Below are 17,298 nucleotides of genomic sequence, written 5' to 3' on the forward strand. Positions count from 1 at the left end.
ATGTATATATATATATATATATATATATATATATATATATATATATATATATATATATACATACATGATATATTTATTTTAATAGAAAAGAAAAAAAAATATATATATGTATATAATCATATTGTACACATATAAACAATAAAAAATAGCATCTTGAGTAAAAAAATTTATTGATAGTCATATATTGTGACGTATAAAAAAAAAGAAAACTGCCGAGAATTTGTTAATATACATCACGTATTGTGTGTGTAACTGTTTCTTCTACTGAAAAATAATTTCTTTAAAATAGGCCTTCTATTTCATCTGTTTCGCTATTCCAATCCATGTCGTAGATACTTGGTCTAGTTGAAAGTCCAGGCATCATCATAATCTAGAATTCATATTATTATAATATGAGATAACGTAAATATTACTTAATTGATAATTCTTTTTTAATTTAACAATTGAAAAAGAATTGTACTTACCTCACCCACCATAGGAACAACAAATCCGGCTCCAACTGAAACGAATATATTTGTAATATTGAGAGTAAAACCGGTTGGTGCGCCTTTGATAGATGGATCTCCAGTTACAGAATTCGCTGTTTTTGCCATGCATATTGGGAATTTGTTGTATCCTAACTTGTTATAATTTTCAATCTTTTTTTGCACCTATAATGGAAGGAACAAATAAAATTAATTTTCTTGTGTTGAATTGAGATACTGTATGTATGTGGGTTGCATGCGCTTGTGTACGTGCATGCGTGCGTACTTGTGTGTAGTTAAAAATATTTTTAAAATTGTGATTCATAATTCTATAGCGTATTTTATACATATGATGTAAGAATATTTGTTTACCGTTTCTGTAAAAACAACTTGGCCAGCGCCATACATTTCTTTAGCGATTTTATTAATTTTCTCTTCGATACTGTCCTCGAGATTGTACAACAGCTTGAAATTGCTAGGTTTTTTAGTAGCGGCTATCACTGCATCCGCAAGTGCTATGGCACCTGGCCCACCATCGGCCCAATGAGTGCATACTACTGCATCAGATGCACCGCTTTCTAATGCTGCTTGTTTAACAACTTCTAGCTCTCCTGGGGTATCAGTACTGAAAGATTAATATATTTATAATTTGCTCCATAATTTGTAGTTGTGATCATATATATTTAATCAAACGTTATAGTTTTTGTATCCGTATTTGTTTACAGAATTTATATGAATGTGACAATGCTAAATCATTAAAAAATACACGCAAAGTTTTAAGATTATAATTAATTAACAAGAATTTTCTATACGAAACACATATGTGTTTATTTCAAATTTAATTTAAAAAAATAAATTTAATTAAATTTAATTAGATAAAATACTCTTGTGTCTGTAGAATATTCAGCGCGCGCGTTCTTGTAATTAGATTTTTTTTAATTAGAGGAGAAAAAACTCACGTGTGAGAGTTGATGGCGACAACTACGGGCACGCCGTATTTCAAACCATTGCTAATATGTTTTTGTAAATTTGGTAAGCCTTTTCGAACAAGTTCGATATTCTCTTCGAGATACTCTTTCTTCAAAGGTGCTCCAGTTGTCACTGGCGGACCACCGCCGTGCATCTTCAATGCTCTGATAGTCGCTACGAGTACGACAGCATTCGGTACGTGTCCTGAGGCGCGACACTTGATGTTAAAGAACTTTTCTAGACCGATATCCGATCCGAATCCAGCTTCTGTTACTACAATGCCTTGTGGTCCGACCAATTTTAGGGCAATAGCATCCGCGATAATGGATGAACAACCGTGGGCTATGTTGGCGAATGGTCCAGCATGTACCATTACTGGTGTACCTTCCAATGATTGCATAAGTGTCGGTTCTATAGCATCTTTTAGCAGAATTGCCATTGCTCCTGTCATACCCTGAGGATTAACAGATATTTAGACAAGCGACAAATTATTTTTATCTCGCGAAATTATAAAGATATAAACATTGTTGTGTATGCTTATATTTGTGTTGAACTGTGTACTTATATATTCAACTATAATCGTACTCCACGTTTAAACGATCGAAATTGTCTATTTGCATATTGTTTAACGAAATATATAAAAAAATTATTTTTTTATTAATAATGAATAAAAAAATTATATAGCAAAATATATATATCTTCAAGATTTTTTGTAATAATTCTATAATTATATACTAACAAAATCGTCAGCAGTTAAGGGTTCGCCCTTTTTGTTAAATCCGACTACAATGTTACCAAGTCGTCTCTTCATGTCGTCAACACTAGTCGATAATGCTAGAATAGCCATTATTTCAGATCCGACGGAAATACAGAATGAAGTTTCTCGTGTCTTGCCTTTTTCGGTTGAACTTTGACCAATAGTGATTTTTCGCAAGAAACGATCGTTAATATCCACCGCTGTAGTAAAAAAAAGATGTTATTGCGAATAAAATTTTTTCCCGCGGATTATATTATCCTTCAATTATTATCTATATGTTTCGCACCTCGCGTCCATGTGATATTGGTCGGATCAATATCTAGTTTTGCAAATCGACTTTGCTCCTCTTCTGTTAATGTGTTTGGGTCGGTTTTCGTGATGCCGAGTTTTTGCAATCGTCTTAGCTGAATCTTCGAGAACTGTCTGACGCCTTTAATACTCGGTACTAGCCGATCATATAAAGCTTTATCACTCTGGGTTGACTCATGGAAATATCGCGCATCGATTTGCGCCGCAAGAAGATTATTTGCAGCGGTAACGGCATGAATATCTCCAGTCAAGTGTAGATTAAATTCCTCCATAGGAATTACCTATTAGAAAATCAATGTCGATATTAAATTAGTGACAAAAAATTAAGTAACGAAAAATAATGATCAAAAAATCATATAAAAGGTTCTGACATAAATAATTAATGTTAAGACGAGTTAATAAGAATCAACACACGGTAATTCAAGGTGTAAATATATATATCTTAATATTAAAAATAATTGCTTTTATAACTATTGATATTAAGGAAAGGAGAAATTCCTTTGTCGTACCTGTGAATATCCTCCTCCAGCAGCTCCGCCTTTAACACCAAATGTGGGTCCTTGACTAGGTTGTCTAAGAGTGACGAAAGAATTTGTGTCTCTATGCGCTGTTAGTGCCTGCACTAATCCAAGAGAAGTCGTACTTTTTCCTTCGCCAAACGGTGTCGGCGTGATGCCTGCAACGACGACGAATTTTCCATTTGGTTGATTCTTCAATCGTTGTAGTACGCTGAGACCGATTTTGCCCTTTTTGCTGCCATAAGGGCTTAACTCGTTCGACAATAGTCCAATTTCCTCGGCTAATATAGAGATCGGCTTTGGCTGTTGACTTCTAGAGATGTTAATGTCACTTGGTACAGGTCTCGCAGGATTCAGTTTAAGAATTCGTAGTTTCCATTGAACATTGAAGAGTTTTTGCGCCGCTCTCTGGGCAGATATCACGGTGTTCTTCATCAACATCGCTACTGTCATCGGCCCAACACCACCTGGTACTGGTGTGATGTAAGAAGCTACCTTGGCAGCTTCCTCGTATGCTACGTCGCCCACCAAACGTTGTCCGTTTTTCTTCGTAGGATCTAAAATGTTATCAATTCTTCTATTATTTTGAATGCTTTAATGTTTCTGCTATTGTATATATGCAGAAGATTATTAATATTATCCCTCAGATTTGTTTATTGTATTAAAATGTAAATATAAACATAATCACGGATCACGAAGGGTACATTTATGATATTTTAAAGAACAAGAATATTTTTATTCGTACACTCACAATTCTTTAGACTAACCGAGTGGAAAAATGTTCGGAAAAACTGATTACAAGTCAGAAATTGTTCAGTTTTTTTTATTTTATGATTTACTAGATAGTATCTGTTCAACGACTGGATAATAAAAAAATTCTATTTAGATAAAATTCATGTTTAGATGGCTGACTACTAATTAGGATAAATAATTTTATTTTTTAATAAATGTTAAAAGAGAGCATTTATTTTGTTGAAAAATAATATATGTTTGTCAAATATTATCTGTTTGTAACAATAAAAAAAATTATGAAAAAGAAATTAAATACAGACTAGATTAACATTATATGATTATTATTAAATAAAACAATAAAATTTTATTTTGAATGTTTTAATTATTATAGACAACAGAAAAATTATTTATAATTTTGATCAAAGGATAATAAATTATTAAAAATTATTTTCATATAACTTTGTTTTTCAATAAAATTTATAATTTATTGCTTATAAATTTGTAAATAGTGGTTATAAAAAAATTATATAAAAAATTATAATGTAATTACTTGGCGATAAGTTATTTTATATGTATTGTCTCACACATTTTAGTGATAAATATTTTACGTATTCTTGTTATCAGAAACTAACGCGTAATGACGCACGTATTCGTACATGACTGAAGTTGAACTAAAGAATTGAGAAGCTTGACTCATGTCACATTATACCCTTTTGTCGAATTCGAGATGTATGGATAGCAACAATCTTTTATGTCATGATAAGAGAAAATACCGGAGAGGGTAACAGAAAAGAAACTTAAAGAAAGAGAGATAATATATGATATACGCTATATTATGTGAATATTAACGCGTTCCATAACTCGTATCTGTAGCATGAATATTACTTGCTATTCAAAGAAGCAAATAATATATTTTTTCTGTGACTTATATATAATATAATTTTGCTTATATAATTATAAATAATTTTTCTGTTGTCTATAATAATTAAAATATTCAAATTATATATAAAAGAAATTATAAATTGTTATTTATATACATACATTTATATTATATGTACATGGTACTTATAGATTTACAAGGACTTTTTGTATGTGTATGTGCATGTATGTGTGTGTGCGTGTGCGTGTGTGTGTGAGAGAGAGAGAGAGAGAGAGAGAGAGAGAGAGAGAGAGAGAGAGAGAGAGAGAGAGAGAGAGAGAGAGAGCACGCGCAGCTTTGTAAATTATATTCTGTATTTTTTAAATTTTATTATCACTGCGATATATTTATATTTTCTTTTTTTTAAACTTTACTTTTAATTTTGCATCAAATTATCTTGATATAAGAACAGTAAACATTGAATGCAAGATTTTATAGAAACTAAATGTTCAAGAAATGATTTTATAAAGAATTTTTGAATTCTCCGAATTTAATTTTAATAATGCATTTTTTGATGATTTTGGATTCAATTAATTTATTTTTCAATATATCGCATTAAAGATGAGGCTTATGTACCTGATATGGGATTGATGCCACAATCGATAACAACGGCGCCTGGTTTAATCCAATTACCTTTAACTAATTGGGGCTGCCCTATACCTACCACTAAAATATCAGCTTGGCGTACCTAAAATAAAATTTTTCAAATTTTTGTCTTATTTTTCGTTTCACAAATGTAAGAAATTATTAAATTTGATTACTTACAACATCAGGAAGATTCTTTGTCTTCGAATGACAGACCGTTACAGTGGCATTATGCCATTTTAATAGTTCGGCAACGGGTGTGCCAACAATTTTGCTCCTTCCTAAAACAACGGCTTGAGTACCGGCAATAGGGACGCCGCTCCTAAAAATTATTTTCAAGATTTTTAATTGTATAATGTTGAAAACACACACACATACACATTATTTTTTATACTATATAATTTTAAAACAATTTATAGATAATACACACTTTTTAATTAATTCAATACATCCATTAGGGGTGCATGGCAAAAATCCGGATAGATCACCGATCGCAACTCGACCTTCATTAATAGTGTTTAATCTGCAATTAATAGATTATATCTCTTGTGGAGAGTTAAAAATTCATACATATATGCATTGTAGGGTTTTGTAATATATCATATTTTAAATGTTTTAAATTTATGTAGAAAAACATATTTGTTCAGATAAAGCGCCTATCTATTCGTATCAAATCTCAGAATGTCAAAGGGTATATTAATTCTGTCTTGCTTATCACTGTTCTTTGCGTCAAGAAACTTTTTCAGTATATTGTAATTTTGTAATTATGGATATATATATCCATATCACATATATTGTGTCAAGAATAATGATAAATTAGTAATTATTAAAAATTGAAATAATTATAAAATAAGTTTCTCAAATTATATTTAGATAGTTATATTTAGATTAATAATTTAAAAATTGAGATTATTGAGATATTACATTTAATATTATAATACTTGTAAAGTTTTTTATATTGTTTGATATAATATTATAAGGTATAGAGTATTTTTTATAAATAAGCATGCATTCGAGTAGGAATCTATATAATATTTATAAGATATATATATATATATATATATATATATATATATATATGATATTTATAATATTTATAAGATATAATTTTATTTTATCTTCAACGTTAGTAAAATATATTGTCAAATAGCAATTTCACAAATATCCCGTATATATTAGATGAACTTATTTACCCATCAACGTCTTTGGCCGGTGATACAAGGTCGGTGATCAAGTGAGAGTTGATTTTATTGACACTGTCGAGCGGCATTTGTACGATAATCCCATGAATATTTGGATCATCATTCAGCTTGTTAACTTTATTAATGAGTTCTATTTCTGTTGTGGTGTTAGGAAGTTGACAATGTTGAACATCGATTCCTATTTCACGAGCCGCGCTAGTTTTCATCTTTATGTAAACATTCGAATCTTCCCGTGCGCCTACCTGGATAATAGCCAGGCCGGGTACAAAATTATGCAGTTTTTCTTTTAAAGTATTTACATCTCTGATTAATCCTTCACGAATTTCTCTGTAAAATTTGTTAAACATGTGTTTATTAGATGCATCAAGATTAATTTATAGTAATTTTTTAAATAAAAAAATGAAACTTTTAATAAGAAATATTTTTGTAAAAAAAATTTCAATTTTTAAAAAATTTTGAAGAAATTTAGTATTATATTTTTTTCGATTTTTCTCTTATATGTGTACATTTCGCTGTTTATTATTTATTTTGTAAATTTATCTTAAATTGATTGTAATTTTTCAATATAACTTTGTAATTTTTTAATATAATTTTTCAATATATAAAATATATTTATGCGTAACTGAATCTTATAATTTTTCTAGACTAGATTTAAGTTTCGCGGGTATCTTGGATAATAATAGGTTTATTCGTTTCAGTTACAATCTCTAGAACTTTGAAGGACGAATATATATATTTGGACGTTGGAGAGAAAGAAAGCAAAGAATATGAGTGTAGAAAGTGCGTAGAAGCAAAAAGCGAGTAGATCTATTAACTACTTTTTAAATGTAAATAATAAATGATAAAATTGCCATTATATAAATTACGTTTTAATATACTTATTACTTTATAGTATTTTTTATCTTTTATTATAAAATAAAAGAATATTTTAGTATACTCTCTTTAAAATGCCATAACCTCATAAAGAGATAAAACACGCTACTATTATGTATATATATAATTTTTCAAACATTCTGTGTGCATATTCTTTAATTATTTATTATAATCCGCTTTTGACCAAGTTTATTACTATTCTTATTACTATTCTTTGTAAACAATATTTAATATTCTTTCAATATTTTGTTTTCTATATTTTCTTCTATGGCATATTTTTTCATGATTTCATTATTTCACGTTATTGATTAATCCTCTTTTTAAAATTATTGAATTCGACTTAACGAGTTACTCAAAATAAATGAATGGTACTTACTTTGCTAATTCATTTCCAGACAATACAACTCCTCTTACATCCGTGGACATGATTCTATTCAGAAATGTAGAAAAAACTTTCAATTTATATAATTTTAAAGGTGTTTTAATTGAGAAAGAAATTAGATTTGTCAAATTTAAAAAAATGTTTGGATTGGTTATATAGCACTAATTTCTCTATGCACTACTTTTATTGCACAAATTGATTTTCCCACGAATATAGGTCTACGTTTATTGAGTGACTGATGTTGATTGAATGACTGTCTTTAGTATTCCCGACCGGTTTACAAGTGATCCTCGGTATTATATAGGGTGTGACAAAAATATATATTATTTCACTATTAATACTTGAGTTTAATATTAAATCCTTGATAAAAAAAATAATTTTTGATCTGTAATCTAATGTATATGTAATTTTATTATTATAAAATATTCAATTACACTATTTAAAAAAAAAATTATATACATTAATAAAAGTATATAAGATTTTATTCGTTCATATTTTTCAAAATTAATTCAAAAAAAAATTATATACATTAATAAAAGTATATAAGATTTTATTCGTTCATATTTTTCAAAATTAATTCAAAGAAATATTTCATATTTTTATTTTATTTCATTACTTTAGTTTGTGTTCACTTTAAGTGAAATTTTTTTAGAAAGAGCTATTTATTTTGAAGTAGATAACATACCATTATATCTTTTCGAGGAACATCTTATGTATATAATGCACATGATAACATACATAGTTATGTATGTTATCATGTGCATATGTGAGACATATGATTTTTATATGTATCATGCACCTTACATAAAACGGTAAAATTATCATTATCAATATGAGACCAGAGTGTTCTCCATAATATTTCCCAGTTTTTATAATATTTTTTTATACTTGAGCTTTAAGTAATTTTTATCTTATTCGTGATATTGTTTTAAAATCACGATTGCTTTGTATGTTTCATAAAATTGTTTCTAAATATTTTATAAAATTTTTGTTATAATTTTTAAGTGTAAGACTTGTAAATTTAATTATGTTTTTTATTGTATTATTTAATATATTGGTGTTCTTTTTCCTCTACTTTTATAAAATATTTTAATGTATAATAACATTTTTAATGTGACTTTAATGCACTTTAAATTTTTGAGAGAAAAGTCTAATATAAAAATTATTATATTATTTATAGAATTATAATACTTATAATATATAATGTTAATAAAATTGATTTCTTAGTTAAGAACTCTCGATATTATAAAATAACTTGACCAAATGTGGTTCGATTTAATTATGTATTAATCTTGCCTAGTTTTCATCGTTAGATGCAACTTTGTATTAAAAAATGATATTGAGAAATAGTATTGAGAAATATGAAATGTGTTATGATATCCAGCTACGATATCCAGCGCGATAAACTCTGACTCGTCTTACAATCAATCTTACTAACTGTGTCTGTACAATTTTTACAAAGTTTTACATTTAATATATACCACATATATACGTACACAGATTTGTGCATATTGCACAAATTCGTGGTATTTTTTATATTATTTTTTATACATATATTATAATACTATAAGTAAATGGTACCATACTTGGAAATCTCAAAGGGAATTATCGAATAGAATACATAGAAATTATTTATTGGAGGTTAGATTAATATATATATTCTCAAAATATACGGTCGCTATAAACGAATTAAATAAATTAAGAATTGCATACACAGGAACATAAGTAAGAAATAAAAAAAAGAAAGATTTATCAATTATATAAATTAAATAAAAAATTAATATGGTTTTTCTTTAATGTTACATTATAATTTATTAATATTTACAATATGCTAGCATTTGATTAATACGTTTATGTCAACATATATTCCAAACGTATAAGATACATAGATTCCCCAATTTATGTCTCTTAAATTTGCTACAAATGATTTGTATATATATTAAAGATAATTTGTATAGATTTCTAAAGAGATAAAATAATAATTTATTAATATTTAATATCTAATAGATAGAATAATAATTTGTATAGATTTTCTTAGTATCTTTTTCAGATATTGTTAAATATATAATCACATTTAAACGTTAATTAATAAATTAGATAAAATATATTATTTATTATTACATAGGAGCAATTAAGCTGTCTGTATCAAGCGATAATCGTTTCATCAATTACTCATGTGAGATGTATATTTAAATGCAGCACTCGTTATCTCATACGTCATAGGCGATGCTGACTTATCATAATTAGAATCATATTTGTTACAAAACACGATATCATTCTTGATGCCTTTCCAAACGTATTTTTAACGATATTATTTAATTTTCTTTTAAATGAAAATATGTTTAGTAATCAAATAAAATAATAAATATGAATTATTTTGCAGCATTCATTGTATTAATAAAAAAATAAACACAAAGTATTGTATTTATTATAATAATTAAAGATAAAAAAATAAAAATAATTGTTTCTATTTTATGAATTAAATAAAACTGTATTTTGTGCAAAGAATTATATATATATTAATAATTATATATATATATATATATATATATATATATATATATATATATATCAGGACTTCTGTTTCTGTATGTTCTTGTATGCAATTCTTAACTTATTTAATTCGTCTATAGCAATCATATTTCAGATGGGATTTACTTTAATAAAATTTTAATTTAAAGCTTAGTTATAAAGATATATAATAAAAAATTAAAAGTTTTCATCTAAATCAATTATAGAGAATTTTCAACATGACGATCCCTTCCGACATTTTTGCTGACAAATTCGTCTCCAAATTAGTCAGAGAATCCGCCTAAATAAAGGATATCTGGTAACCATGCTACACCCTATATATATATATATATTACACACAACTTAGACACGATGCAAAACTTGTATGTAATCAGATGAATACTGATTCGATTCAACAGCTGTATAAAGAGAATTTATTCAGAATTTAGTCAGTTCGTACCAGCAGTTAGTTTGTTGGTCGAATATTATCATCTTCGTCTTTGCGGGCAGACGATTGGCGGATCTGTAATATCATTAGATTGCGGTTTCGACCGGCCACTGTGTAGTCTCGCCACTAGAGGTCAAAACAATGGCTGAAGATTAGTAAGATTAACCAAGATTTCCTTTTCTCTCTCTCGTCTGGATTGCCTCTTTGCTGAAAGACCATGAGTCTGAGAAAGATTTGTAATTTTGCATTTTGGATTGTTATGTGTTTGAAGACAAATTTCGATTTCGCAATATCTAATTTCTCTTCTCTAGTATATAAATTTAATCGCGCAATCAAAAAAATGATCTTGCAACTTCAACAAAAATTTTCTAAGTGTAAAAAATTAACTGCAACAGATAAATTATTAGCAAATATTGTGATACTGCATATATTTTGCACTTAATCAATTTAAATGACAGAGACAGAATTTATATCTGTACTATTAGTGTAATTTAGACAGAAAATTTGACTGTGATGCCTATCTTTAAGACCTATTATCAAGGACAATTATATTTATGATTAATATTTGGCAATGGGCTTTAAATTTTCTAGAGGTATTGGTAGAATATTGCTGCTAGAAATTCTATACGTGACAAACAATATTCTAACAGATACAAAAAGTAGCGATAAATTTTAATTGAGACATTTAGAAATCTATCTACATTAGCAAAATATTTTTTTAAGTGCGTCTTAATTCCATAATATTTACGCGATAATATTTTTTCATTTTAAATCGCAAATTTCTATATAAAAATTGGGTTCATTTTCATTATTTTCTTTAAAGAGTTGATCGATTGAAATAACGATAATAATTTGTACTTTATTGACAGATGTAAAGGTTGTTGAAATTGAATTTATAAGATACATTAGAAACTAGATAAAAAAAATCAATTTTCTATAATAGAAAATATAATATTTTTAATTTGTATGTCTCGAAATGTTATACCTACTTTTGATCTCAATGTTCAATCTATTTTAATATTTTAATTTATCTATTAGATCGCTTTATTTTGAAATTATATAATCTATAATTTTTTTCTTTCTTTAAACCTCTAAGTGAAAAACTGTTTATTACTTATTTGAGACGTAAAGAGCTTAATAATATATGAATGAAAACTTCCATATAAATGAAAGTTATTAAAATCCATTAGAATCCATAAATGTAAAAAGCTAGAGATTGAAAATAGTAATATAATTTCGATTTAGGCACTTCAGTTTTTTGTTATTCTATACGAACATGTGCTATAGCTATAGTATTCGCGCGGCCAATACTATAGTACCGGTAGGTAATGACATGATCCGCTCTGTATTTCGTTTTTTGAAATGTGAACATTCTGTACAAACAAAAATATCAGGTTATACAATTAATTAACTCCAAAATTTATGATAATATAATGTATTTTGTAATTTATCTTAATTAAGATAGTATTTTTTAAAGGCAAAACGTTTGACAATCAAAATTCGTTTTTTGAGAATATTTATATTCATTAAGATATACTTAAGCTATATTTTAAAAAAGATTTCTTTTTTAATTATTGTATAGTTATTTCATTAAATATCAGTTTATTATTAAATGAAATGAAAATTGTGTGTATAGGTGCGTACGATAAAATTTTAAAATATTATTTGTTTTATCTTACTATAATCTTATATGCTAAACTAATCTTATATACTATTTGTATGTTACAGATCAATTTAGACTATATGTAGTCAACTCCGCTGTTATACATGGATCAGTAAGTAATAATTTTTTACATTAAAAATTGCTAAATATATTATAAATTTTAAAATATAAAATATTTTAAAATAAAACAATTAAAATTTTGTTTTTTTTTTAATTTCTATTTATTGCATACAAGGATATTTTTTATGTATTTAGTATGTGCTTTTACTTTTTTTAGATAAATGTTTATAAACTGTGTCTTGTATATATTATTTGTTCTACTTTGTATACTATATATATTTTGAAAGTTTAACTCTCAATTTGTGTAATTTTAAATTCAATCAAATATAGTTTTGTTAAAACTTTTATTATACTATGACAATTGCAAATCTACTTAGTAATTAAAATTTTTACAGGTATATATCTCATATCAAATTCTGATGTCTCTTGATTTTATGTTATAGATGTTACATACATAATCAGACTTTCTAGTATTTTGTAATACTAATAGCTATAAATTATAGTTTTTTGTAAAAAACTTATATACAGTTTAATATAATTATAGTTTAATATATTACAGTTTTATATTTAGCTTTCTTCAAGTTATTCATAATTAATTGTATTAATGTAATTTAAAAAAAAGTAAAAGAATTCTCTGAATGCTGTTTATTCCAAATGATCGAAGTGTTCAATATTTTTGCTAGTTTTGGTATATCGTTATGATAGATTTTACTTAATATATATCAAGTTTGTGTCACGCGATGTGACCAGTGATTTGGCTAGTGCATCGATCTCGTACTCCCACGAATCGTTCCAAGTTCAGTCTTACGCCTTGCGGGCTTCCGTTCATAACTTAAGCTTAATTAAATCCAAGTCCGAGCTAGATCACGTAGAAATTGGTGGTCTATGTGAAATTATTGATACCGGTAATCGGCATCTAATATAATTGCCCGACGTCAGTTTTGCGTCGGACATAATTTAGCTGCTCCGCCTTCGAAGAAATCCCGCAGGTATTTATCGTCTTTGCTGGTTGGATGAAAGCTCTATCTCTCTCTATCTCTCTCTCTCTCTCTCTCTCTCTCTCTCTCTCTCTCTCTCTCTCTCTCTCTCTTCCCCTTCCCTTCATTTACTCGCCCGCACCCTTGTTCTTGCTCGCCCTTCTTGATGATTTGCCTACGGCGATCTTGCGCAAATTCAACATCTTGTACGCATTCAAATTTAGCTGTCCTCTTCTTAGGATACATATATACATATCTTTTAAATTATTTCACACACCGACTTAATGCGGTTTTTGACAATATCTTTTGATATCGATCGTTGCAAGTAGCCTTACCGGTTTGAAGAAAGAACCAGAATTAAAACCGGAATCACATAAGGTCTATATAACATTTATGATGAAACGACTTTTCTATACGTTTCCACGTTTTTTTGACTATTATAAAATCTTTGAATATTTTACAATAATCTTTATGGAATGTCTGATAATATGTGAACTAGAATATAAAGAAAATACTTTTTTGTTTGAAAAATATTCTATATAGTTTGAAAAGTATCCTAGGAAATAAAAAATTTACATGCTATTTATAATGAAATTATATATATTTTATAAGAATAATAAGTTTAACATTTTTGAAAATAGATAAAAAATTAGACAGAAGAAATTTAATCTGTGAAATGTTTTATAAAGTAATAAACTGTCATTTTTCCTATTTTATTGTAATACGGAAATGAATTATAAATCTACTTTTTCCAAATTTTATCGATTACGTTATTATAACGTATGCGCATAATATTAAAATGTTACATCAAAAATTTTTGTTATCAAGAAATTCTATTATATACGCTTTCTCTTATCACGATCTCTGTCGTGATGATTTGAACATCTTGATCATCGAAGTCAGCAGAACTACCTATGTTGCGAGATCTTCGATGCGGCTATATCGAGCGATGAAGCTTGGATACGAGAAGGAATGAGTTTGTAGCTTCGTCGCGGCGTAGGTACGTACAGATTCCAACTTCTGCGGATAGTTGGGCTTAAGGGTTCCAGGGAGAAACTAGCCTTGGGGTGACTGGCGGCTACGGATGATCGGGGCTGAAGTAAACCGTCGGGATGGGTGGCGGCGCGAGGACGAGAGGAACGGGCACGGGTCCAGGGTGGAAGGTCACTGCAGATCTCTCGGAGAGAGCGTAGCAACTCGGACCGCAAATTCCTTTACGGTGTTCAGCGTGCGGCGCATTCGCAGTTAGGAGCAAGGAACCGGCTCGTTTTCGCTAATAGGGCGCGTCCAACTTTGCGCGCCGGACACCCCGCGCCCCGCGCCCCGGTGATACTTCGAAGGGCGCATTGTCCCAATTCTCTGCTACGCTTTCGAGATTTCCGTTTCGGGATTTCTGCGTTTACCGCGCCGCCGGACACACAAAGCTCCATAGGGATCGCTTGCGGACACTGCATGCGAGCTGGTCCACCTCGATCGCGAGTTTCGTTCGCCAAGTGCGTTTATTCTGTCCGTTTATGTAGACATTTGCGCGTTTCCAACTTCGGATATTATGTTGGAGGTATTACAATAAAATGAGATATTTACCTCATCATATTTATTTATCGAGATGCGAGAGTAATGTATTTAAAATTATTTAATACTATAATTTTATGTAAATGCATTATAAAAGTTACAATAATTTTAATTATGACTTTTTTTAAAAATTCATATTAAGTTCTTATTAAGTTTAAAAAATATGAAGAAATATGTCTCTCATTATTAGTTGTTTGACAATAAAATATAAATCTAGAATATTATTAAGGTCAACAGTTTTATTAGTAATATTATTATTGCTTAATTTCTGGTAATAATACAATCATTTATTAATGCAATTATGTGACGTTAGATAAGCTGTAATTATATATTTTATTTTATATATTGAAAATATATAAAATAAAATAGTAGTGGCGAGAGTCTTATTCGATGTATTTATCAAATCTTAATACAGTCATATATTGTAATTTAGTCACTCTACAGGTGAAACTCGTAATGTGTTTTCCATCAGGGATCCTTAGCAGGGTGTTAGTGGAAATTAATGACCAGTCGTCACTCCCTCGTATCTAAGCGATATCTCGAGAAGAGAGAGAGAGAGATAGAGAGACGGAGTATTACCTGATTGGACGCGACCGGCAATAAATAGATGATTGAACGCAGTCCCGGCGTCAGACGGCGGAAGGGATATGAAATTAATACAAGTCCTGCAGGCCTACTCTGCAAGGCGTTTATACCTTCGCGGAGATATTTCTGGCATCCTTAGGCTTTTCGAGCGGAAGGACCCTTCGACGCGAATATCAAGGAAATTAGAGACGTTAGTAGGCAGGTCCGAATTATCGACGCTCCGTTGAACAGTCGTTCAGTATGGTCATTGGTATATCGCTATTCGTCCTGATGGCCGTTATATCTATTTGCGGCCTCTGTGCAATCTTACAGAGCGTAAAAACCGCATATATTGCATAGTATACGCAGTCTTTAAGCCTTACGAGATTATGCGTCAAACAAAGACAGTTTCGTACGATCTCGATATAATTTACTATGTTAACGATGAATTATTATTCGCGAAAATTACAGCAGTAATTTAATCGAAACGCAAATTGCAAAATACTGTGTAGGACGCTACGTAATCTAGTATTTTCTACTTTGTTTACATGGCTCGTGGCTATCCTTGTTTTTCTCGGTGTAGTAAAATCTATGGTAAAAGTTCGAAGGTTCAACGAGATTGTAGACGCATCGGGCATACGCAGTCTAAGCTGCCGAAAGTTTATATGGGATAACTTTGCGACAGGCTCGCGAAATGGGATTGACATTATCGCTGTGAGTTTGGCCACTCATGCTGATTGGATGCGGAAAATCGATAGCTATACGTAATAGGTTTGCTCCGAAATCGAAAGCGCTTTCACATATTACATGAATAAACAATCAGTATAAAATATTTTTATTTTGAAAAGTTCTGTATGTTAGCAAATATTACATTATATTAGTATATCGCAGAATATAAATATATCGATCTCAAATATATCGCTTTATATTATTAAATATTACTTAAATAAAAAAGAATACAATAGAAGCTGGATTTATTGATAATTTATCAATAACAATGCGATTAAGAATTATTTGCAACAACACATATACACACTTTTATATTATAAAAATTATAATTATTTTTATGTTATATAAGAAAATGACTTGCTCTATATTTTTTAATATAACTTTAGTTTCATTTTATTTTAAATAATGTTTTATTTTTGCGTATAGAGCAACGCATCAGGCCACAATAGAGTTACCGGGACATTAATAACATAGATAAATGAAATTAAAGAAACTTCCGTCTTCTATGGTAGTAATATGAGCACCGATTGATCGTTACGATGGTCGAGAGTGGTTCGGTCAATAGTTTGGAATTTCGAAAGGGTATCCTAACTGTGTTCTCAGAGCAGGGGCAAGAAAGATAACTTTGTAGAGAGAGGGTAAGACATGGCTTGCTGGGGGTTGATTGGACGACCCCTCACTACCCCTGGTGGCCCGACAACGTTACCCTCCATCTCGCTTTCTCTTCTCTATGATGAAAGCGATTTCACCCCTCCCGGCTTTCTAGAAAAATATGGCCGACCAAATACAATTTGAAGGGGTCCGAACGTTTCGATCTAACGGCTGAACGACAAAATAATATGGACCATCTTATAGACAATAATTTCTAAACGCTTCTTAGAAAATGTTTTCAATATAATATGATAGCTTCATAAATTCATTTATAATCTTATGATATTGGAAGAAAGATGTCAAAACATTATTTTAGGAAATTGCTCGATAATGCCTGATAATATTAATATTATTGTACTAAAACATTGTAATATTAATATGTATCAAGCTTACAAAACGAAAGAATTGAAATT

The 17,298-nt window shown here is 29.2% G+C and overlaps 1 protein-coding gene across 1 annotated transcript; it reads right to left on the minus strand.

Annotated features, from left to right (window-relative positions):
* Positions 1 to 153: 153 nt before the first annotated feature.
* Pug (pug C-1-tetrahydrofolate synthase, cytoplasmic) lies at positions 154 to 7,960 on the minus strand. Its single transcript, XM_072889574.1, has 12 exons — positions 7,705 to 7,960; positions 6,447 to 6,782; positions 5,684 to 5,776; positions 5,434 to 5,575; positions 5,245 to 5,356; positions 3,009 to 3,574; positions 2,477 to 2,780; positions 2,173 to 2,390; positions 1,424 to 1,887; positions 837 to 1,089; positions 465 to 650; positions 154 to 370 (listed from the first exon to the last, which is right to left on the minus strand). Exons 1-12 carry the CDS (start codon positions 7,752 to 7,754, stop codon positions 281 to 283), a joined length of 2,814 nt encoding a protein of 937 aa, XP_072745675.1. The 5' UTR covers positions 7,755 to 7,960; the 3' UTR covers positions 154 to 280.
* Positions 7,961 to 17,298: the final 9,338 nt, after the last annotated feature.

The sequence above is a fragment of the Anoplolepis gracilipes genome, chromosome 4 (assembly GCF_047496725.1).
Source record: "Anoplolepis gracilipes chromosome 4, ASM4749672v1, whole genome shotgun sequence".
Taxonomy (NCBI): domain Eukaryota; kingdom Metazoa; phylum Arthropoda; class Insecta; order Hymenoptera; family Formicidae; genus Anoplolepis; species Anoplolepis gracilipes.

What these genes read in the sequence shown, in the direction of transcription:
- Pug (XM_072889574.1), bottom strand. Translation starts at nt 7,754, where the DNA reads ATGTCCACGGATGTAAGAGGAGTTGTATTGTCTGGAAATGAATTAGCA. An exon ending in CAATATCACATGGACGCGAG is followed by an intron (nt 2,391 to 2,476) that starts GTGCGAAACATA and finishes TTTTTACTACAG; the next exon opens with CGGTGGATATTAACGATCGT. An exon ending in AAGTTGTTTTTACAGAAACG is followed by an intron (nt 651 to 836) that starts GTAAACAAATAT and finishes CTTCCATTATAG; the next exon opens with GTGCAAAAAAAGATTGAAAA.